This window comes from Neolamprologus brichardi, chromosome 14 (assembly GCF_056152115.1).
Source record: "Neolamprologus brichardi isolate AB-2024 chromosome 14, ASM5615211v1, whole genome shotgun sequence".
Lineage (NCBI taxonomy): Eukaryota > Metazoa > Chordata > Actinopteri > Cichliformes > Cichlidae > Neolamprologus > Neolamprologus brichardi.
In genome coordinates, this window is record NC_142117.1 from 37,544,458 (window position 1) to 37,567,199 (window position 22,742).

General features: G+C 43.7%; 2 protein-coding genes across 3 annotated transcripts; one reads left to right on the plus strand and one right to left on the minus strand.

The window, feature by feature from the left end:
* Positions 1-587: 587 nt before the first annotated feature.
* On the plus strand, positions 588-6,516 carry cldn15lb (claudin 15-like b). Of its 2 annotated transcripts, none has more exons than XM_087851290.1 (6): positions 588-887; positions 3,090-3,465; positions 3,858-4,022; positions 4,462-4,543; positions 4,621-4,734; positions 5,604-6,516. In XM_087851290.1, the coding sequence occupies exons 2-6, from the start codon at positions 3,249-3,251 to the stop codon at positions 5,695-5,697; spliced, it is 672 nt and encodes a 223-aa protein (XP_087707416.1). In that variant the 5' UTR covers positions 588-887; positions 3,090-3,248; the 3' UTR covers positions 5,698-6,516. The 2 variants fall into 2 exon arrangements, with proteins under 2 accessions (XP_087707416.1, XP_087707418.1); XM_087851292.1 differs by having other exon boundaries at positions 3,099-3,465.
* On the minus strand, positions 6,212-13,483 carry chp2 (calcineurin-like EF-hand protein 2). Its single transcript, XM_087851293.1, has 7 exons — positions 13,326-13,483; positions 11,187-11,259; positions 9,037-9,117; positions 8,752-8,876; positions 8,613-8,674; positions 6,708-6,830; positions 6,212-6,462 (listed from the first exon to the last, which is right to left on the minus strand). Exons 1-7 carry the CDS (start codon positions 13,390-13,392, stop codon positions 6,409-6,411), a joined length of 585 nt encoding a protein of 194 aa, XP_087707419.1. The 5' UTR covers positions 13,393-13,483; the 3' UTR covers positions 6,212-6,408.
* Between the last annotated feature and the right edge of the window lie 9,259 nt (positions 13,484-22,742).

The window sequence follows — 22,742 nt, forward strand, 5'->3', positions numbered from 1 at the left end:
AGCTTCACACTCTTTGTTTGTGACAAACCAACAGCAGAGAGGAGAGCAGCTGAAGCGCAGCGCAGCACACCAGAGCTTGTGATCGATGAACGAGACTCTGGTATGAACACTGCACCCCTCAAACTAAAGAAAAGACCCTCGCTCAGAGACTCGCACTTTTTCTCTCTCTTTAATAAAACGCACTCATTCAAACCTTTAAACTGATTCACAACTGAGATCAGACATGAGCACATCTGTGAGACCTCGTGATGCTGAATGATCTGTGAGGGATTTAGAGCAGCACAGAGGTTCTGATTTCATACAAACAGCATATTCCCACATCCAGAGAATCGGAGTATTAAACTCCACATCTGTCAGCAGCTGAAAACATCTGGAGCTTTTCAAACCAAACACTTGACGAAGGAGGTGCGAGGTGTGCGAACCCTCTGGTTCCTCAGGGAACATTTGCCGTTAAAATCACTGCAGCTTGTTTGCAGTCGTCTTACTAAAATAAGGAAGGACTTCCCAGATAAAAGATCACAGAGAGGAAACCTGCTGTTTTCAGTTTAATAAAAAGGCTCTGAAGGACTTTTAAACACCAGATTTCCTTCCTTTGTATATTTCGTCCCACCTCTGCATGGAAGCAGGGCTTTATCTTTGACGGCTGAAACCAGCTCGTCACAAACGGTGGGAGGTGAAACTCTGGGATTCCTGAATGTCGATACTGATGTGTGTTTAGAGACGGTTTGGCCTTTCCCAGAGTTCATCGACCCTGAACAGCAGCAGCTCAGAAGATCAGACCCGCTTCAAACCGCCGCGCTTCACATCGCAGACACAACCTGAGCGACGCCTGCAGAGACACAAACCCTGGAGAAGGCCTCTCCACAACCTCCAAACCTGTGCCAACGGTAAGAACCGATCCATCGGACTCCAACCGTCAAACCTTTAGCTGCACTTTAGCCTTTAACGACTGGCTCAGGTGACGCGTTTCGACAGGTCTGTACGGGAGAAACTGAGCTTCACGTCTCCTCTGCTGCAGATAGTTTCTATTTTTAAATGAAAACACGATAGTGTGGATGCACACTCTGCTGGGACGGACACGTCCTCTTTGTTCATCTCCCTGAAATTTGTTTCTTTAACTCAAATGAGCTCTACAGTCACCACATCCCAATCCAGCAGAGCACCTTTGGGGTGTGGGGCAAAGGGAGATTCAAAATCCCCGATTCAAAAGCACCTCGTTGAATCTGAGACACGAAGAGCGAGAACAGAAGGAAGGAAAAATGTGTCCAACCCGTACTAGCAGGGTGTACATAATAAAGTGGCCAGCGAGTGTATATCACACAGTGTCCCAACAGCGATACTTTTATTATAATCACTGATGAAATCCTGTTACACGTGTTATGGAGTCACACCGAGATGGGAAAGTAGTTGACTTTGAGTCGACCGCCTGCATTTGAGTTTGTGTTTTACAAACTGGTTCGGATCTTTCCACAGTGAGCTCGTGCACCACGTCCATCAGCGGTGATTTACTCTCTGTGCTCAGAGTAAACTTTGTAAACACCGAAGTCAAAGCTGCTCTTTGGACTTTGGTCCACGTCACTGATCCAGTGCTGTTTTCCTGTGTTATGTTCTGTTAACGAAAATATATCTTTAGTATCAGCTCAGAATATTATCTGAGTTCTTGAAGAAGTAAAAAATAATATTAAACACAACATTTAATACTAGTTTGATTGGTAAGCTTCATTTCAGCTTAATTTCAGCTTAATTTCAGTCACTGATACTTCATGGAGGTGTCAGATGTCACACGAAGGCGTCATCCTTTTTGTTCATGTTAGAGATTGTGTGTGAGAGTACCAAGTAAACCAAAAACATAGTGGACCGAGAGCAGAGCCCTGAGGAACCCCACAGACAACACAGCTCGTGCCTCCTGCTTCAAAATCATCTGTTTCCAGGTGTTCCAGGTTAGGGCTGGGTATCGTCACTGGTTTCTAGAATCGATTCAATTCCGATTCACAAAGTCCAGAATCGATTCGATCCACGATTCGATTTAATTCGATTCGATTCACTTCGATTTGAATCTGGGAAATTTTGACAGTCAGAAATATTATAATCCCGATCAGCACATTTACATATTTTTGTATCTATAAAAAGGAAGCTGACACGCGCAAGACTTTAGCAAAGGTGTGAGCGTCACAGCAGAGGCCTTTGTGTCAAAGCAGCTGAAGATAAAACACAGAAACATGAAGGTGATTTTTCTGGCCTGGATTTTATAAAAATATTCTGCAGTAGATCAAAAACGAAAGAAAACCATTAATCAACACATGAACATTACCTCTGACGTTACAGCGGTTTTATTAGAGACACGGCTAAGCGTTTTGCATTTTGCATAATTTTAAAAAGTTTAAATTTGTTCAGCATTGAACGGCAGAAATTAGGTTTTCTTTTCGGAAGTAAGTAAAAGAAGAAAAAAAAACGTCGGCCGACAGCCTGTAAATAACGGTAGACTTGTGCGTAACAAGCAAGCGAATAATGCAGAAAACTGATTTTTAGACGAGAAACTGTTCTTGAAGTACAGAGAGAGAGAGAGAGAGAGAGAGAGAGAGAGAGAGAGAGCTGTGCATCGTGGTCGAAGCAAAACAGTAAAAGTCAGAGTGAATTCATGACGATGTTTATGTGAAGCGTAGTTTGGATCTTCTTTTGCTGCTGGTTCGGTCAATATTGTTTGGAGAGACATCAAACTAACAGCTTTAGAATCAGCGCATTAGGGGCGTGAACACAAAGCGCGGACCCGCCGACAGATCAGAATCAGCGAGCTGTCGGCTTTCAGCCCCGACTGTGAGAAAGGCGACATCTAACTGATTCTGATCCGCGGGTTGCGCTGTGTGTTTAAGTCTTTGTGCAGAATCCGTGTTCCTGCTCTCATTTACTGTCTTAGCTGTTTGGTGGTTGTTGAAATTTTGTGAGATTTCACCTGAGATTCTGGCATTTTGGGCAAAATAAATTTATATTAAAAAAAATCGATTCAGGGTTTTAATGAATCGATTTTACGTTATCCAAGCCAGAATCGATTTTAATGATAAATCGATTATAAAAACCCACCCCTATTCCAGGTGTTCCAGGTGTTCCAGGTGTTCCGGGTGTTCTGGGTGTTCCAGGTGTTCCAGGTGTTCCGGGTGTTCTGGGTGTTCCGGGTGTTCCAGGTGTTCCGGGTGTTCCAGGTGTTCCGGGTGTTCCAGGTGTTCCAGGTGTGTGCGGGGACGCTGAGCAGAATGGCGGTGGGCCTGCAGATTGTGGGTCTGTTTCTGGGCGTGGTGTCCTGGTGTCTGCAGTCCAGCTGTACCTCCAACCAGGTGTGGAAGATGAGGAGTCAGTCGGAGTCGGTTACCACCAGCCAGTGGCAGTTCGAGGGCCTGTGGATGAGCTGCGCTGCCACCTCGATGGGCTCCATCCAGTGTAGCAAGTTCAAGACGGTGCTGGGACTGTCGGGTGAGAACAGCTGCTTCGTAATCATCAGCAGCTTTTATGGAGTTATGATGACGGCTCAATCGGAGCACAGGGAAAGGTCCACAGCAAGGACAATTATTTTTCATTAATTTATGAGAGCATTCGTTTTGGAAAAAAACTCATTTCTGTTTCTGCCTGAGAGCCGAGACAGAACTAAGAGGTCAGATATCTTATTTATAGCGAGTTCATGAACTTATGCAAACAGGCCCTTTAATGAGTCCCATGAGGACAATGTTGCTTAATGTTGTGGGAACTAGATGGTGGCTTGTTCCCACAACATAAACTGGGTTTATAAAAAGGGAAAAGACATCTGCAAAAACTGTAAAGCTGTGCGATGATGAAGATGTTCATTTACCTGTAATGATGCTTTGCAGCTCACCTGCAGACCTGCAGGGCTCTGATGATCCTGTCCCTGCTCTTCGGTCTGACCTCCATCATCGTCTCCGTGCTGGGACTCAAATGCACCAAACTGGGCAGAACGCCCGAGCAGGTCAAAGCCAAGATCGTCCTGAGTGGAGGGATCCTCTTCATCCTGTCGGGTACGAGGCTTCGGGACTGGAGCAGAAACAAACCCAACGCCTGTAAAAAAGCAGCGTTTTCGTTTAATTTCTCCTTCCTGCAGTTAAACCTGCACAAAACTGGAAGCTGCAATTTCACTTTTTTTTTAAATGACGGCTGTCGTACAGGAAATGTTGAGTAGACAGAACATGTAAATGATGATGACATACAGTCTGTGTTTGTGTTATGATCAGAACTTCACTGGGAGTGTTTCTTTGTGGAGGAAGAAATGTTGATATTTAGAGAACAGATATCGCTGCATGTGCACATCAGGATGGAATAATCTTTATTCCTCATTTAACTGAAAACAAACATCTACAAAATATTCAGATTAAAACGAGGCTTTTGCAAAGTTCTGGGATGTGTAGAGACGCCGGAGCTCGAGCAGCTGGAAACTGAATCTTCTGTGTTTTTCTTCAGGTCTCTTCACTCTGATCGCCGTGTCCTGGTACGCTGCCAGAGTCATCAACGACTTCTACGACCCGCTCTACGGAGGAGTCCGGTGAGTCACACACACATTCATACAGCAGTGTGTGTGTGTGTGTTGCTGCTGCTGAATCTTTAGAGTTTGTGCTGCAGGTTCGAGCTGGGTACTGGTCTGTATCTGGGCTGGGCAGCCGCTGGTCTGGCCATACTGGGAGGATCTATGCTTTGCTGCTCCAGTAAGAGTACTCCCTCCAGCCCACCTGCTCGGTAAACATACACACCCATCATCGTCTCCTTATTTAATGCTCAGTAACGACTTCTAAGTTTGTATCAGGCTGTAAACGTGTTTATTTCTAAAGTAAAGTTGGTCATTTAAACACGGGAGTCTATGGGACGTCCTGCTGAAGCCTCCGGTGGACATTAGAGGAACTGCAGGATTCATTGTACAGACGTTGCCACTTGGTTCTGAATCTATATTATCATGAAGAAGAATGAAAAAAGAAAGAAAATGTAACTGACGTTTTTGCATATTAGTGAAGCTTTTGTGCAGCTGAGAGCACTTCAGGTAACAGACGAGCTGACGACCACAAATCTGATTATATAAAGTATGTATATAGTTTAAAAACGTTGGTGAGCGAATCTGTTTTATACGGAGCCCCGCAGGGGACATGGGAGAAAAAAAATGAAGACGGACTTTTGCGAGATCTCGCGAAACAAACTCGGGATCTCGCAAAAGTTGAATTCCAACAATGGCGGCAGCTACTTAGTTGTAATATTACTCTTTCTGGGTCACAAAATAAGCTTTTAAGATATTTTGAGGCGTGAATGTAGTTGTGTAAACGTCAGATACCTGCTCGGTTTACAAAACGTCACATATTTGCAAAAGTGCTCCGACATTTTCGGAGATCTGACACCCACTAGCTCGAAGCTAACGGGAGGTCGAGACCTACTACAGCCGGGAGGAACACCGCTCTCCCGGCACATCGTGCCTCGAGCTCCCGGTCGGCTTCGAGCTGGCGGCCTCCGAAGAATGCGGCTAAGTTAATTTTTTTTTCTCCCATGTCCCCTGCGGGGCTCCGTAGTTTTATGTACATCGCTGTTGCTCCGCCCTCTAAAATCCATCTGCTCCCCTGCAGGCAGTTTTCTTACTACTCCACCACCGGCCAAGGTCGGAGCATCTACAGAGCAGCTCCGGCCTCAGACGCCAGCGGCTCCAAGGCTTACGTCTGAACCGACCTCCACCGTCCTTTGTTAGGCTCGTGCTGTTTTCTGAAACATGGAATCACCTCAGAATCACACCGCAAATAAAAGGTCTCCTGAAGCTGTGTGGCCCAGCAGTACCAAGTGTGTCCACGAGAGGGAGCCACAGGGATTCGCTCTCAGAACTTTACAACAGATCAATTTATTTATTAGGTTTTGCTGTTTCAATCGAAAACACTTTGTGGTTCATTTACATTTTACTTTTATTAATCACATTTACCTGTATGTTTGAATTATTTTCACATGATAAATTTTCTATAGTTTACTTCAGTTTACCTTTTTTAGGATATTAAAGAGGGGAAAGGTCATCATCTAACTAATCATGCTGACAGATCTGTGTGCATTTTCTAAATGTGACGTTGCAGAGAAAGAAACACGTGTGGTGAAATGAAACTGAGAGAATAAAGATGTCTATTAATGCACACAAAGCTTCATGACATCACTGATGAACAAACATTAATTAAACATTAAATAAAACGATCCATTAAAAGGTTTGAATAAAACTTTATTATTTCCCTTTTTAAGACTGTTAACATGTTGCAGGTGTGTTCAGCCCAGCGTGCACAGGAGTAACATCAGTTCATCCACCAGATCTCCAGTTTGTTTGAGAGCTGATCTCAATCTGCAGATGTTTCCTGCTGGGATCTTTGTGCTGATGTAAATTCTTAGCAGGTTGTGTCTTTATTTCAGGAAGCTGACGCTCATCTTGGTATCAATGTCCGTTTTCTCCAGTGACTGAAAAACAAATGAACACAACAATAATTTTTTTAATAAATTTGATTTGAAGAAAGTCCCTCCTCCTCCTTCTTCTTCTTCTTCTGTTTCTCAGACAGAAATAAATTCTGGTCCTAAATCATGTGTGAGCTTTGAGAGGTGTTTGAACCAGTACACAGTATATTTTATACATTTATTATTGTATTTGTGTGAATTAGAGCCCAGATTTTTGATCAGATGCAGCATGAAGCAGGTAAGAGTCTCACCTTTTTGAACTCGTCAAAGGAGATGGCGTCATCTTTGTCAAGGTCGGCCTCCTGAATGGCTCGCTCAGCTATGCTCTGCAGCTGCTCCTCCGTCACCTGCAGCCCCAGCATCGCCCGCAGAACCTGAAGGACGCAGGACACAAGTATTAATGTACCAACGATGCTGATCGAAATCCTCTCTGAGACCCGTTTTTCTGCAGAATTAAAGAACGTGAGCGGTGGACCTATGTCATCCCTATGACATCCCTAGTGTCATCTATGCAGATGACACTAGGGATGCAACGATACCAATTTTTTCAAACCGATACGATACCGATACTTGGATCTGAGTACTTGCCGATACCGAGTACAAAAACCGATACTTCTACCATACATACACACACACACACACACACACACACACACACAAATACAATGAATTGGAAGACAGGTTTTATTTTATTCTCTGCCGATAAAAAATAAAATCTTAATAAAAATGACCACAAAAAAAATTTCAAGTGAAAAATAAGCACTTCTGTTAAACTATTGCAGAGTCTCCACATTTTAATTTTACAAAATATCACTGAACTATTGGCACTGTCTCGAGCTTTCAGAATAATAAATAAACACTTCTGTTTGGAATAAAATAAATACAAATTAGGTTTGAGAATAAAATAAACTTTTAAATTGTTGCAGAGTGTCCATATTGTAAACAAACAAACAAAATAACGAAAGTATTTGGCATTGACGAAGTCCTCATCTGCCCGTGGATCATCAGTCCACTGTGCTGTTAAACCAAGGACTGACATCGCGCACACACTGCTTGTCTTTACCTCTTCAGAAAGTTTTGGCACCATTATCTCCCTGATGTGTGGGCGGCTGGGAATTTCATATCGCAGCTCGAGTATGCTGAGAAGAATCCTATGTTTTCCACGACCGGCATTGGCTGGTCATCCAGAGCGATAAAATGAGTCGAGCCTCTGTTATTTAAACTGCCCGTGGATTTTCTCTTGACATTTTTCATCACTTTTCCAAAACCTGAGTTAAAGTTGGCTGTTCCACACTGCTGACATGCTGACACACTGCTGTTTAGCCTAGCTACAGCAGCCTCCAGTTTCTCTTTTTTATCTGGAGCCGCCAGTCGCACTTGCCTAACCCTGTGCCTGTTTAGCGCGGGATGTCCCCCTAGTGGACAATCTAAAAAACTACAACAGAAATGACAAGCCACCCTCTGACTAATGAAATAAGTTGGTATCGGTTCATGGTATCGGTTAACTTTTACGAGTATGAGTACACACACATTTTACAGTATCGGTATCGGTGCATCCCTAGATGACACACGATTATTTTTCTGATTCTAGAAAACTAAAACTAGCTTAACACCACAGATTTCTTTGAGGGCAAAAATGTTCACTGAGCACAAAAACACCACAAATTTTTCCATTTGTATTTAAACCATGGTGTAATGGTTAACGCATTCACCTCACATACAAAAGAAAACCAGCTCAAGTACAGGCGCAGGGCCAAGCAACTGTTTCCTCTAGTCCCAAAGCCACACGTGGCTCCATCTGCTGTGGGAAAAACTTTGGAAATAAGGGATCAGTCAAAGTACCTGCTACTTCTTCTTTTTTAAACAAGTTTTCTAAAATAATAACCACCCCAATGGGCTAGCTTTATACTGTAGGAGGGGCTCGGTAGTGTTTTCTTTCAGCTAAGTAAAAATGCTTCTCTCACTTCCCTCCATTCTGCAGCCATGCAAAAACCCCTGATCTTAGCCAAACATGAGTATGAGCTCCTGCGTCCTGGTTGCAGGTGTGACCCCCACACACCAAAGACTCTCTGTGCATGGGAATGAACTATGAACTTGTCAGCGATGAGGAGAAGAAATGAAAACTCTCAAAGTGCAACAACAAAGTGGATACAGACCTGAAGAAGCTCCTCTCTGGAAATCTTCCCATCTTGGTCCATATCGTACAGCTGAAAGGCAACTGAGCAGCTTCTACATTATTTTCTTTATTGGACGCAAAGATAAAATAAAAGACAGAACAAAGTGAGCTGGACTCACATTTGAGCTTCCTGGTCCTGCTGCTGGGGAGCTCCTGCTGTGTTCCTTCTTTGTTTCGGTTTCTGTCAGTTGGACGGAAATGAGCCAGAATCCGGACAAAGGAGGAAAAGTCCACGGTATCCTGTCTGGAGAGAAATACTTCCTGTTTACCCTTCACAGTGTCACCTGACCCGTGCCTGTCAATCAGTAGAGTCTAGACCTCTGCAACTCAAATGAGTTGATGTGACCGTCTTTGCTCTGTCATTGCAGAAACAAGATTCCTCTGATAACAGCAGGCTGTCGTACCCCGAGGAGAAAAAGGCTTCCATGATTCTGCCTCCGATGGGGTTCATGGCCAAACCTCCGAGCGCCTCGAAGTCGTCAGGGCTGCGACACAGAAGGAGACAGACAGTCAGAGGCTTTGGGACACTGACGCTTTGTTTGAAATCTTTAGATTTTTATAAAGAAACATGACCTGTTTGTTTTTCTGCAAACGTTTTACTTTCAGCCTGCGTGATGTTTAAGAGCGGTCATATTAAAGCAGGGTTATTATAGTTAACTCGAACTTAACTAAAGATCAAAACTAGATGTGAAAAAACATTTTTAACTAAACAAACTACCTGAAAGGATTTCACGAACGTAGAAACTAAACTACAGATAGAGAAGAAGTTTTAGACTTTGATTAATGTTAACACTGTTTGTCCTCAGGACTGTGAGTTGCCGCTTTCAAAAGGTTGTATAGTTTTATATTTTCTGGACTGATTTTCCTAAATCATACGTTTCACGTACGCCCTCATTATATTATTAATTAAAAAGACTAAAACTAACATTAATAACACTAAAAACTAAAAGTAAACATTTTGAAACAAAAACTGAAAGGAAAAAAACTTCTCTGGAAAAGCTGAAGCTCAACAAAAAGCCAAAATGAAATAAAAGTATAACTCTGTCTTCATCCCAAACGGGTTGGCGTTCGGGCTTTGGAGCCAGCAGACATTAAAGACCTGACACAGTCACAACAGCAGAGATGGGCAGTTAATGCGTTACTTGTAATGCGTTAGATTACCGTTACTTTCCCGTAGGAACGCTGCGTTACTGCGTTACTAAAACCGTGATTTTTTGCGAGAATGTCTCATGACAGTGACGTAAACGAGTGCGACGTTCGTGACAACAGCTGTGTGCAGATCAACAATGGATCATATATCGAGTGCAGAGAGAGTATGAGCGTGCAGCGTTTAAAGCGTGGAAGTACTGACCTTACTTTGAGTTTGATTCCATAAAAAGTGACAAAAACATTAGTGTCCGTTGTGCGTGGGAAGAAAACTTCTTTTTACAGAGAAAAAACTCCTAAACTTCCGAGCAAGCACCGAGTAGCTACGACGTAATGGGAAACTCACAGAGAAACTCGCGGATTCTTCCACTGACCGCTGCACACCTGCACCAGGGTAACCCTCCGCCTACCCCACTCCTGCTTTACAGGTGAAAATAGAGCAACAGGACCGCTAGTCTTTGACTTTATTTATTTTCTGCTGTGTTTTACTTGCATCTATTTGAAAGACTGAGTGTAAACACACAAAATATTTTATTTTATGTGCTGGAATGTGCAGAAAATAGGTTTAAATATTAAACAAATTTCTTCCAGTCAGAGAATGTTGCAGATAATTAAATTTTTACTTGATGCATAAAGTTAAAAGATTAAAACTAATAAAACAAGTTTTAAAAAGAGACTTTTCCATTTGATTACATTTTGTATGATGATTATGCAGAAAAAGTAGAATTGGGCTGAAAGATCTATCACTTTATCACCTATTCAGGTTGTAAATCGTGTTTTTAAAAAGTAACTAAGTAACTAAGTAATTAATTACTTTTGAAAGTAAGTAATCAGTAAAGTAACGGGATTACTTTTTGGGGGGAAGTAATCGGTAATTAGTAACTGATTACTTTTTTCAAGTAACTTGACCAACACTGCACAACAGTGACTCCAGGAAACCTGAATTCATCCTGTTGACACTTTGTGTGACGCTGATGTTTGGACACATCAGGGAACGAGATCCTGAAGATGAAGGTGTTGAACTGGTTTGGATCAGAGTCTAATCCTCCAACTTCCTGTTTCTCAGAGCGAGCTGATGAAGCTTAAGTCTGGTCTTTGACCAGGTCACACAGCGTTTCGACAGGTTGTCTGCAAACATCTTTGGGAACTTTGCAAAGTTGTTTTGTTTTGTGTTGTTTCGAGTTAAGTGTTTGAAGTATCTTGAATGACTGTTTCTTCATGTTTCCTGTGATTGTGAGATTGTGGGGAGCGCTGCTGCAGCAGTGTTACATATTTCTGACGCAGACGGATAAACTCATCTTCAGGCTTATTTCATTCTGAGATGTTTTTTGGGGAAACAAACAAACCCTATAAAAACATCATTATTGTCATTAAGATGATGATGACTGTGAGCAGTGCATCCACAGACCTGAGGCATCCTCTGTTGTCTCTGTCCAGACTCTCAAACCTGTCGTACAGACGGAGGAGATGAGCAGACGAGACTGAAACACAGAATAAACATTAACAGCTCAGTCTTTGCAAACACTTGCTGAGGGAAGAAGTGTGACTGTCTTCAACAGTAACTTGTATGTCGATACCTCAAATACACCAGAGGTTTGTTTGCAGTATCCAGGCTATGCATATGTTAAATATATTATGTAATTGCTCAAATGGGTCAAACAGGCTTGAGCAGAAATCCTGTGACATCAAAATTAATGGAGAAGAGATTCAAATAAAGGAAACCAAAAAGAAAGGATCAAAAACTAATAGCTTATGGCCCCAAAGTAAAAGAAATAATGATTATATATAATTATATTTCTTATTATGAAAAACTAATGTTTCATCTGGGCTTAATCAGCCATCGAGCACCGTCGTGTTTATCTGCCCACAGTGTCCTTATCAGCGAGGACAGTTCAGGGCGTTGCCACAGAAACGCCGACAAACAGCCGACGACGAGTTCACACGGGAAACAGCAACAACTCACACCGTCGCCTCTACAGTCTTAAAGAAAGCTGAAAGTGATGTTGAGTCCCTGAATGAGTCAAATGTGTCTCCACAATGTCAGAAATACAAGTAAATGCTCACACACACTTCCTATTGACAATAACTGTTTTGGGGTTTTCCCAATAAAGAAATCAAGACCCCACGATGGGAGAAATACGAGTACACGCACACACCCAGCATTGACATTTAATGACAGATTTTGTGGTTCAAACAAACAGACTGTGTGGAGACATTTAAGTGTGTAATATATGTATGAGGTGTACGGTACACATGCTCACACATTTAACAGTAAATATTGGTCTGAATTCAGCTTAAACTGGGCAGCTGAGTCGTAACCCCGCTAGGCTTTTAATGAAGCTGCAGATTTTACCATCAGCACCTTTAGAGCCTCTGAAACGACTGTCTTCTTAAATTTACGGTTAAAAGAAGAAAAATGTTCACATCCTGAAGTTTACATTCAGCTTGTTGTTAGGGGTACAACTCGCTGGTGTTCAAGTTTGAGATGATTTGAATTCATGACATGCTCAGAAGATGGTACACAAAGGGATGGACGAGGACAGCGACAGGACTCAGGTACGTGGGCGTCAGTGTCCATGGAACTGACAGCTGGCACATCTGGAAAGGCTCCATCAGCGCTAAAAGGTGTAAAGTGTTGTTAGAGCAACATCTGCTCCATGCAGATGGTAAATGGCCTGTATTTGTATAGCGCTTTTACTAGTCCCCCCTAAGGACCCCAAAGCGCTTTACACATCCAGTCATCCACCCATTCACACTGGTGGAGGCAGCTACTTGTATCCACAGCTGCCCTGGGGCAGACTGACAGAAGCGAGGCTGCCATATCACGCCATTGGCCCCTCTGACCAACACCAGTAGGCGGTAGGTGAAGCGTCTTGCCCAAGGACACAACGACTGAGACTGTCCGAGCCGGGGCTCGAGCCGGCAACCTTCCGATTACAAGGCGAACTCCCAACTCTTGAGCCACGATCGCCCAGATGTTTCTCAGGAAGGCCTTTGTGTTTGAGCCGGATGACGCTGAACTGCTGACTGCTTCTATAACAGCCTCACAGCTTCAGAGGAGCAGAGGAGCCTGCAGTCCAGACCTCTGACCAGCTGACAACATCTGGAGCTTCATGAAAGCAGCAAGAGGAGAAGCAGAGCCAGGACTGCTGAGCAGCTGGAATCCTCCATCAGACTGATGTTAGAGAGCAAACATGGACCTGTCCTACTTTTACAGACGTGTCGCTGCCATCATGTTCACAAGGAGCTCACATTTTTATCACCATGGTTCATTTTCACAGTTTTTTATGTTCAGTTATGAATAAATCTGAATCTCTAAGATTCTGAGCTTGTATTTACAGGCTGATCACAGCTGGAAACCTCCCTCGGTCAGCTGTGTCTAACATCTCCCAGCTGCCTGTCAATGTGTGCTGGTACACACATGCTGTAAAAACCTGAGATATTAAAGACTTTTCACTGCTGTAAACTTCATCCCAGGCTCGTCTGTTCTCTCCTCTCTACTTTTCCTCAAACTTGCTTCAGATGCTTCAAAGGAGGAAACACTCACATCCGGTTTGGTCCATGAGCTCCTGGGCGTTGGGGATTTTGTTCCTGCTGGAGCTGCTGGAGCCCATCCTGCTGCTGGTGTCGCTGCGTAACCCAGACTTTCAGCTGCTGCGGTTCAAGCTCGATGACTTTATCTCTGCCTGCGCTCTGCTCTGACCGAGGTGTACGCCTGCGCCCGCTGCTGACATACAGAGCAGCCAATCACCGCTTGCCAAGAACCACACTCTGATCAATGGGAGGTCCATAAACACGTCCACCGTACGTCTGCGCTCTGAGAGATAACTGCTGCAGGAGATAAAGAGCCAATTCAGTTTGAACGATTGAGGATTATTTCAAAGATATGTGACGGCTTGACCCACACCTCCCCTCCCCCCCCGAACTCTGTTTGAGTCAGCCAGTCGTCTCCCAGAGGAGATGTTTGGTTTACAAGTATTTCCTGAAGGGGGGTTGCATACAAAGCACTGATATGTACAGCAAGAAGAAACAGTTATCTCGTAGGCTTGTTTGGCTGTCACAAAAACATAATCTGGGAAACCACCTCCAGACAAAGACTTCTGTCCTAACCAGGACCCTGAAAACAATGAGTACAAATGGTGACGAGTAACAGCTGCTGCTCAGATGTGCTTAGAGAGGCGTAATAATAATGTTGGTGTCATTTTTGTGTCATGAAATCAAATAGAAGCAAGTCTGTAAAGTGTGACGGAGAGAAAGACTCTGTGAGGCTGAGTCGGTCTGGTCCGGCCCTACACATCGATCCAAACCAACTGTGAAAGCTGCTTCAGAGCTTTGAGGAAAATGGGCTGCTCTGATCTTCAAACCGAATAAACACGTCGGTCCATTAATGAACACTAGATGGAGCAGTTTCCACATATATGTGCACAGCAAGCGTGCTCACAGTGGACTTTCTGCTCATGAGTCTGCAGATTGAGATGTCTTTAGTTTGCACGCTGAGACTGTGTGAGGAGTATTACATACATTTTATGACACCCTGTAATGTAACTGTAATCAGATTAGATTTTCATGTAATATTTTTAAACTGTATTTAGAAGTTTAACTTTAGATATTTAATCTTTTTTTCACTCTTTATTTTCCAAAATGACACAAAACTCAAAGAAAAGTGTCTGAAAGTTGAAACAGAACAAAACGCTGCCACTGCAGACGCCCCGTCATGACCTCACCTGACCTCACCTGGCCTCACCTGGCCCTGTGCATCTGAGTGAAAACTCTAACTTGATTTTGAGCTTGTTGATTAGAGGATGTGAGGAGTGAAGATGGTGCTGATGCGTTACTGCTGCCACAGGTGATCTTTGAGTTTAAACTCTGAGCGAGTTCTGACTTTCAGACAGATTTTTTTCCTGTTTGTTGAGCGTTTAACTTTTAACATCTGAGTTCAAGTCGTGAAGGAGAAGTGAAAGGCTCATCAGAGAGACACGGGCAGCAATATTCTTAGAAGACCTCACGGAGCACTCACAGTGACCGAATCAGTCGCGTTCAGAATGAAAGAGAGCCGAGTTTCAACTGTCAGCTGAAGCGATTGCAGGGAAAGTACAGTAATCAGACGTGTGAAGGTGTGGGGTTTTCCTCGGAACAGCAGACAGACCTGAAGGAGTGCACACGAGCATCTGAGCACGTGGGTAAAAAGCTTATCAAAGATAAATCAATAACACTGCTGCCCCCAGTGGCCCCAAAGCAGCTTTAAGTGTGTTTGTTTGTGGCGCATTTAGATGCTATTACCAGCAGTGCAGCTCTGATGGTTTATCAGAAGTAATTCAGCTTCTCCCTCCGGACTTGGACACAGTTAAGCCTTTTTTGGCCGGTTATCAGAGAGTTTTCAGTCTTTCCTGCCAACACTTAAATTGACTTATCAGTTCTGTTTATCAGTTGTTGCTTTCTGTCTGTCAAAAGAAAAGCACTGCAGGATACGCACGAACCATAAATCCTGTCCCGTCACATGCCCGATGCGTCGGTTTGGTTAAACTTGTCCTGGCAAAGACGTTCTCACTAAAACCGCCCGGTGTCACTCAGAAGCACTGCAGCCAGGGAATAAAACCCCAACGTGATGATATTAATGATGAATCTCAAACACAGTCCAAGGCTTTATCCTTCAGTAAGGTAACCAGTGATGTACTCGCCCAACAGACTCAGTAATCACACTTCTGCTTCAGTGCTTCCTCCATCGTCGGAGCGATGTGTCAAAGCCTTCCTCGGCTCCCAGCAATTCAGAAAGCACATCGGTCCTGCACTGGTGCCCACTCAGCTCTACGGCTGGGTTTATTGCACCTGCGGCACAACTGCACTGTGTATTTAGCTCAGACCATTTCCTCCACTTGTAGAATAATGATGCAATTAAACGGCCAGCAGGGGGCGACTCGTCTGGGTGCAAAAACACTCCTGGTTGCACAGCCTCCTGAGACTCAGCCTGTTCATCCATGTCCTCTGTGATGATTGTTTTTGGTATATCTGTTGACTTATTTGAGCTGCCCTGCTAACATCCTGGGCTTTCAGCGATATCTCATGTGTTTGGGCTTCTGTTAGCTCCAAAGAGGAAGGAAACCACAACAACAGTTCACCTCTAATACATTTTTTTCCTCGGTTCTCGGGAGGATAGAAGTTTGTGGGAAACTCCAGCATTACCTTACAAGAACAAAAAGCCAGCAAATGTTCATTCTGTTATTTACAGGATGTGCTTTCTGAGACGTGTGCCAGTGAAATAAAAATGGTTTCATCGGGGCATCGAGCCAGCCAACGATCTCCATTTCCCATAATCCTCGCCCTTTCTTCGTCGGTTGCTCTCTGAGATTTGGTTTTTCCAAGCTGGGAAATGAAAGCACAGGTATGTTGGGTATGTGGTGACAAGCGACACGTGGGCGAGTACTTGGATGACAGACTAAACAATAGGCCGCATGCCGCAGCAGTCACAGGGAACTCGCAGGTGTCATTGCACCACTTTTTTACCTGCCAACACAGTTACAGGAAAAGCAACAAAACAACGACTAACAAAATCACAAAGAAGCAGAAAACGTCCACAAAATGACTCAAAATCACAAACAGTTACTAAAACCACACAAAACTAGACAAAATAGAGAAACATAACCAGGAGATGACTCAAGATGACATAAAAATCACTAACATGGATTCAAAACCACAAAAAGGGTTTAAAAAAGCCACAAATGAATATCTTAGGGACACAAAATGAACAAAAACAGACATGAAAACACTAAAAAGTGATGCACAAAGACCAAGAGGCACAAAAAAGCCTAAAACAACAAGTCAATAAACTCTGTCACGAGTCACACAGTCACACAAAGCTACAAAGACACAAAAGGAGACTAAATTCCCCAAAACAAAGCAAAACCAGCAGAAAATCACTCAAAACCACACAAACCTTTGTGCTTATGAAATCGAGGCGATAGTTTAGGTAAGTGTGAAAACTGCAGTTCCTCTGATGTCCAGCAGAGGCCCCGTAGACTCCCATGTTAAAGTTTTACATGTTTAACCCTTTAAGACCTACCATAGAACCAAGTCCGCCAGAGCTTATATTATATTTTTACATGCTGTGGAGCCATTTTTGGGAGCATTTCAAGTTGCTATACATCAATACAACCATTATAGCCCAGATTTTAATAATATGTCTGCATTAAGTGCATAGTAATTACATAAATTGCAAAAAAGTGCAATAAACTACAAACAAATTGAAAATCGTTTTTGTTTTTTTAACATATATTTCTAGTTAGAGAAATTTAAGAGGCTTATCCCTCAAAACTGTAAATACAAAAAAGTTGCACAAAATAGTTTCCCACCACAGGAAATTTATTTTGAGTGTCTTCATAGTTTTATTTTGGAAATACACCAATTTCTATACACTGCAGGAAAAACGAAAATAAATATTATAATGCAAATTTGCAAAAAAGCAGCATATGCAACAAAATAAACTATTTCCAGCAGTGCAATATGAGTCCTAAGCATCCCAGAAACGACACAGAAAGTCATAAAGTCAAACATAACTTTTAAAAACACCAGTATAGGCTCATGAGGCCCTGATGGTAAAAAACTACATTTCCGCAATAATGACGTTACTTCCGGTTTCGGGCAGGTCATGGCGGACATGTGATAGTTCGCGCTGATGTCTATTCCAACATAGGAAGTGTTATGAACAGCTGATCGGATCAGCAAAGCGTGTTTCTGGAATATTATGTTTTTGTTGCTGCAAGTGCTTTTTATGCAGTTTTTGCAAAGCTATATGTGGAAGGAAACTGTGACCGAGGACAAGCTGATGACATAAGATGTAAGTACAACTCCTCCGGTTTCATATGCAAAAAAAATTATTGTGCTAGCTTACGCGGTTGCAGAGCTACCGGGATTTAAAAATAGTTACGCAAAACAGAGCGTGCCCGCTCCGACCGGTTTTAAAGGGTTAATCCTTTGTGTCAGCTCTATCTGGATTTTAGTTAAGGGGCGTGGCTGCTTTGACAGGTGCATGTCGTTACCTGTAAAGTTCATGGATGCAGGAAGTTTGATCATCCTGCTGGTCAAATACGGTCACTTCAAAAAACCAACACGGCGGTCCAGCAGCGATGCTTTGAAACATCCTCATGCCAACAGGTGGCTACATCCATCTTTTACATACAGTCTATGTGGTTGCAACACAACCAACGGTGGAAAATATTTGACCCGACCTGGAAAACCTGCAGAGTGTGATTGATGATCCGTCTGACATAACGGTTGTTTGAGATGAAAGCTGCCGGGAGCTTTCAGAAACAGTAACTAAAGTTTGTCTTTGCAGGTGAAATTTGATTAGGATTTTTTTAACATTTGCGTCAACCGCCAATGCTGTCAGCATGCACCACCAGCACGACGCTGGCTTTTCCCCTCCTGTCGTGCAGGATGTGTGGTGTGAGAGGCTGCACGCTCTAGCTGCTCCTGATCAAACACGACGTCTGTGGCTCTTTGAGCAAAATCACAGCGAGGATTTGTGAGTGTACGACGGGCCAATCGGAGACCTCGACTTTTGATTATAACAGGAGCAGGGGTTCAAAGGTAGACAAACTACAGCTCATATGCAGTCTGACTCCGCCCACTCTGGCTGCCTGACAGGTGCACTGACTGACAGGTGTGGATGGATGTGAGAGGAACAGGCTGCTCTGCCTCGCTGGGCTTTTGTCCCGACTGTCACAAACAATGAAACCGAAAGCATGTCAGCGTGTTTGTGTGTGTTGGCAGAATTCCAGCAGGAAATGAATGAAGTTTTCCTGGTTGAGTGAACTTTGACCCTGTTTAACTCCCTCGACTGCCCACCGACAGTTAGTGCACAGAAGCTGCCGAGAAGCCAAAAGAGGTAAAAATCCAGTTAATATTAAAATAGAAGCAGATTTAATGACACTCTGCAGACGGCTGTTCCTCATCACCTCACACACCTGAGGTGTGCTTTAGCCTCAGGTGTTAAACAGGTGTAACCTCGCACAGCAGCAGGAGCCACACTGTTGGAGGCTCCAGCGAGTCAGTCCCCACAGACCTCCACGTTCAAGCTCCAAAGACCAGCACGGTAGGGTCAAAACACAAAGCCGAGGCCTAAAACCATCCATGTCCTCACCGAACAAATGAAACCGAGCATAAAAACTATTCGTGGAGTCTCACGGGGTCATTAAAGTGTAAATGTTCGATCCTCTGGGGAGCAGGAATGTGATTTCCTGCTTTACAAATGCATGAATATTTTGCACTGATGGTCTTCTTGTTCTCCGCGAGCTGTTTTCAGGAGCGCTGATGTGCTCGTGCAGGTTTGTAAAGGAATCAGTGCAACAGGCAGGATGTTGGGTCTCATTACAGGCCGGCGTGGGCTCAGTGGGATCTTCCTCCTCCTCCTCTCCGTCTGTCTGTCTCCTGGTAGAAGCTGGACCGCTGAGCGTATCCTCTCATTTGTCTGCAGAAACGAGGGCACAGTTATATAATTACATTCCTCGCATACTTTTCTCTGAGGAAAAGAAATGAACGTTTTAAGGAGAATATTTTCAGCTCCAGCAGTCACACTGGGAGCTGACCAGTACAACCAGTCCTGCAGTCTGATCCAATTACCTGTGTTTGCTCGTTTGGTGGGACTGAACAGTGATACAGCTGAAGCTGGTAGTCTCCGTGACGACGAGGTTTGGGATGAGACTCTGATCGTACATCAGCAGCAGGACACATGAGGGTTGGTGGGTGTGTGTGTGTGTGTGTGTGTGTGTGTGTGTGTGTGGTAACGGTGGTATCACAATCAGAGCGAGGCCCGAGTGAGAGTGCGGTATTTCCCCGCCGCCTGTTTCCGTCTCTGCACAGGAAGCCGCTGCACTGAACTGACTTCATGTTTACACAAGAAAACAATCAGATTTGTGACTCACATGGAGCTCCACCCATTCACTTCCTGTGCAGCGGCTGGCATCAGGCATTCCCCGTGTCACCTGTGTACTCATACACACCTGCCAGTTATGTAAGAGCTGTTTCTGGTAAAGCCCTTCGCTGTGTTAGACGTATCAGCAGTGATTTAACCTGATATTCAACTGATGAACGTTCAGTTTCACATTTGGAGCGTCTGATCTGAACTCACTGAAATCCTGTAAACGGCGTGACCTCAGCCTCGGTTTCTGGTCTGCGAGGCGGAGCTAAAGAAGAGACGCCAATCTGACTTCTGTCGAATTGAACATCTTAATATCTAAATACATTTTGGATTTGACACTTGCGTGTTATTTGCGATGCTGTGTAAAATTGTAAATGTAAAAAATAAGGGCAGGCGGTGATTTCTCATAAACTATCTTTTATTCCCAATAGCACATAAATGTATCCAATGAGAAAATGCGTCACTGAATTTGATGACAGCAACACATCTCATAAAAGGTGGGATTGAAACAACAAAACGCTGGAAAAATAAAGATCAGGAGGAACATTTAGTAACTGACGAGCAGAGATGTAATCCGATTACTTTTTCAAGTAATGAGTAAAGTAAGGGATTACTATTTCAAAAACAGTAATTAGATTACCGTTACTTTCCCGTAGGAACGCTGCGTTACTGCGTTACTAAAACCGTGATTTTTTGCGAGAATGTCTCATGACAGTGACGTAAACGAGTGCGACGTTCGTGACAACAGCTGTGTGCAGATCAACAATGGATCATATATCGAGTGCAGAGAGAGTATGAGCGTGCAGCGTTTAAAGCGTGGAAGTACTGACCTTACTTTGAGTTTGATTCCATAAAAAGTGACAAAAACATTAGTGTCCGTTGTGCGTGGGAACTTCTTTTTACAGCGAAAAAAACCCTAAACTTCCAAACAAGCACCGAGTAGCTACGACGTAATGGGAAACTCACAGAGAAACTCGCGGATTCTTCCACTGACCGCGGCACACCTGCACCAGGGTAAACCTCCGCCTACCCCACTCCTGCTTTACAGGTGAAAATAGAGCAACAGGACCGCTAGTCTTTGACTTTATTTATTTTCTGCTGTGTTTTACTTGCATCTATTTGAAAGACTGAGTGTAAACACACAAAAAATATTTTATTTTATGTGCTGGAATGTGCAGAAAATAGGCTTAAATATTAAACTAATTTCTTCCAGTCAGAGAATGTTGCAGATAATTAAATTTTTGCTTGATGCATAAAGTTAAAAGATTAAAACTAATAAAACAAGTTTTAAAAAGAGACTTTTCCATTTGATTACATTTTGTATGATGATTATGTAGAATCACCTATTCAGGTTGTAAATCGTGTTTTAAAAAAGTAACTAAGTAACTAAGTAATTAATTACTTTTGAAAATAAGTAATCAGTAAAGTAATGGGATTACTTTTTTGGGGAAGTAATCAGTAATTAGTTACTTTTTTCAAGTAACTTGACCAACATTGCTGACGAGTTTAATTAACAGCAGATCAGGGAGATGAGTTTCTCAGGAGGTTCAACCTGGAATAATGTTGCTCAACATAAAATTGTGAGGACTCTGAATATGTGATGAATCTGGAGAAATCTGTGGGCAACAGACGGTGTTGGAGTTGTGTGACCTTTGGCCCTGCAGGGCAAATGGAAATCAGGAACGCCGCCAGTGTCAGGTCGCTGATGGCGTACAGATCTCTGAAGTCATGCTTTTCTTTGCCCTGGTGTCTGCAGGCCGTGCTGTGGACATCTTTCAGGCTTCGCCAGTGATGCTGGAGGATCTCTGGCAGTTTATTCAAGCTTATGTGCAAGTTGAACAAGGAAGATCTGCAGTCTCACATCTGTCTGCTTTCAGGTGTTCGGTGGTTAATCTAAGATCTACATCACTTCCACTTTCCCGCGCTCTCATTGCAGCATCACTGCTCTACTTCAGGCCAATCAGCCTCCACTTTATTTGGTTTAAATCAGCGCTCTCCATCATTTTCCCTTTCAGATTTGTTTACACCACCTCCTCCCAGTCTCACTGAGGCTCCATCCAAGCGTCCATCTTCATCTCCGCCTCCACCACCAGGGGGTCCTGCCTAATCCCTCTCCCTGCCGGCATTCCGATCGCCAAACATCTTAACTGAGTTCTGTATATCAATAAGTCGTGTTCACTTCCTTCTAATAATCTCTCCTCATTGAACTGACATTTCTACCTGTGACTAACCGCCACGATCTTTAAGAAGCAGAAGAACCAACGAGGCAGTATCACGGGTTACTAATCCCAGGATTAAGGATTTCCCCGCTGTTTGGTGTTTCTGGAGTGAAAGGGCAGATTTTCACGAGGTGGTATGTGGCAGGTACAGCGGTTAGGTTTTGCAGGTATAACCTGCAGAGGGAACACAGTCCCGTGAAGTGAGGCAGGAAAGACGAGAGTCCCAAAACACCAGCAGAGCCAAAGCCTGTTCTCTGAGTGTCGTGCTTTCAGCTGTCAGGCTGGAGTGTGTCCGACGTTTGCTGTTTACCTGCAGCTCTGACGGCAGGTACCGCTGAGGGGGAAAGATCTCTGTGTCACCTTCATCCTCCTACAGGAACTATGGCACATTCCTACGTATGTACAGACGTTTTTTGGGGTGCTGCAGTTGGCACGAGTGTATGTTTTGCATACAGACTGATTTTTTTCACATTTTGGTGAATTCTTAGAGTCACCTGTTGCACATTCACAGGACTCTAAGAATAACCTATGCTCAGGAGGCCTGGACAGAATCAGACTGCAGACACGCGGTCTGACCTTACTAAGTTACTGACCTCTGCAGGATGTCTGGGCTCCAGCTGAGAGGTAGAGTGAGGAGCTCGACATCTGGAGGGAGTTGACGTGGTTCCTGTATCTGATCATCAGGACGGGGAGCATCCCAGAATAGCCCAAGAGGAACTGAGACCCTGGGGAAAAAGGAAGTCTGGAATACCCTGCTAATCCCAGCAGTGGTGCACTTGTGGTTGCTTTGTCGTTGTTAGGATGGCAAAGCAACCAAACTTAATAAAGTTTT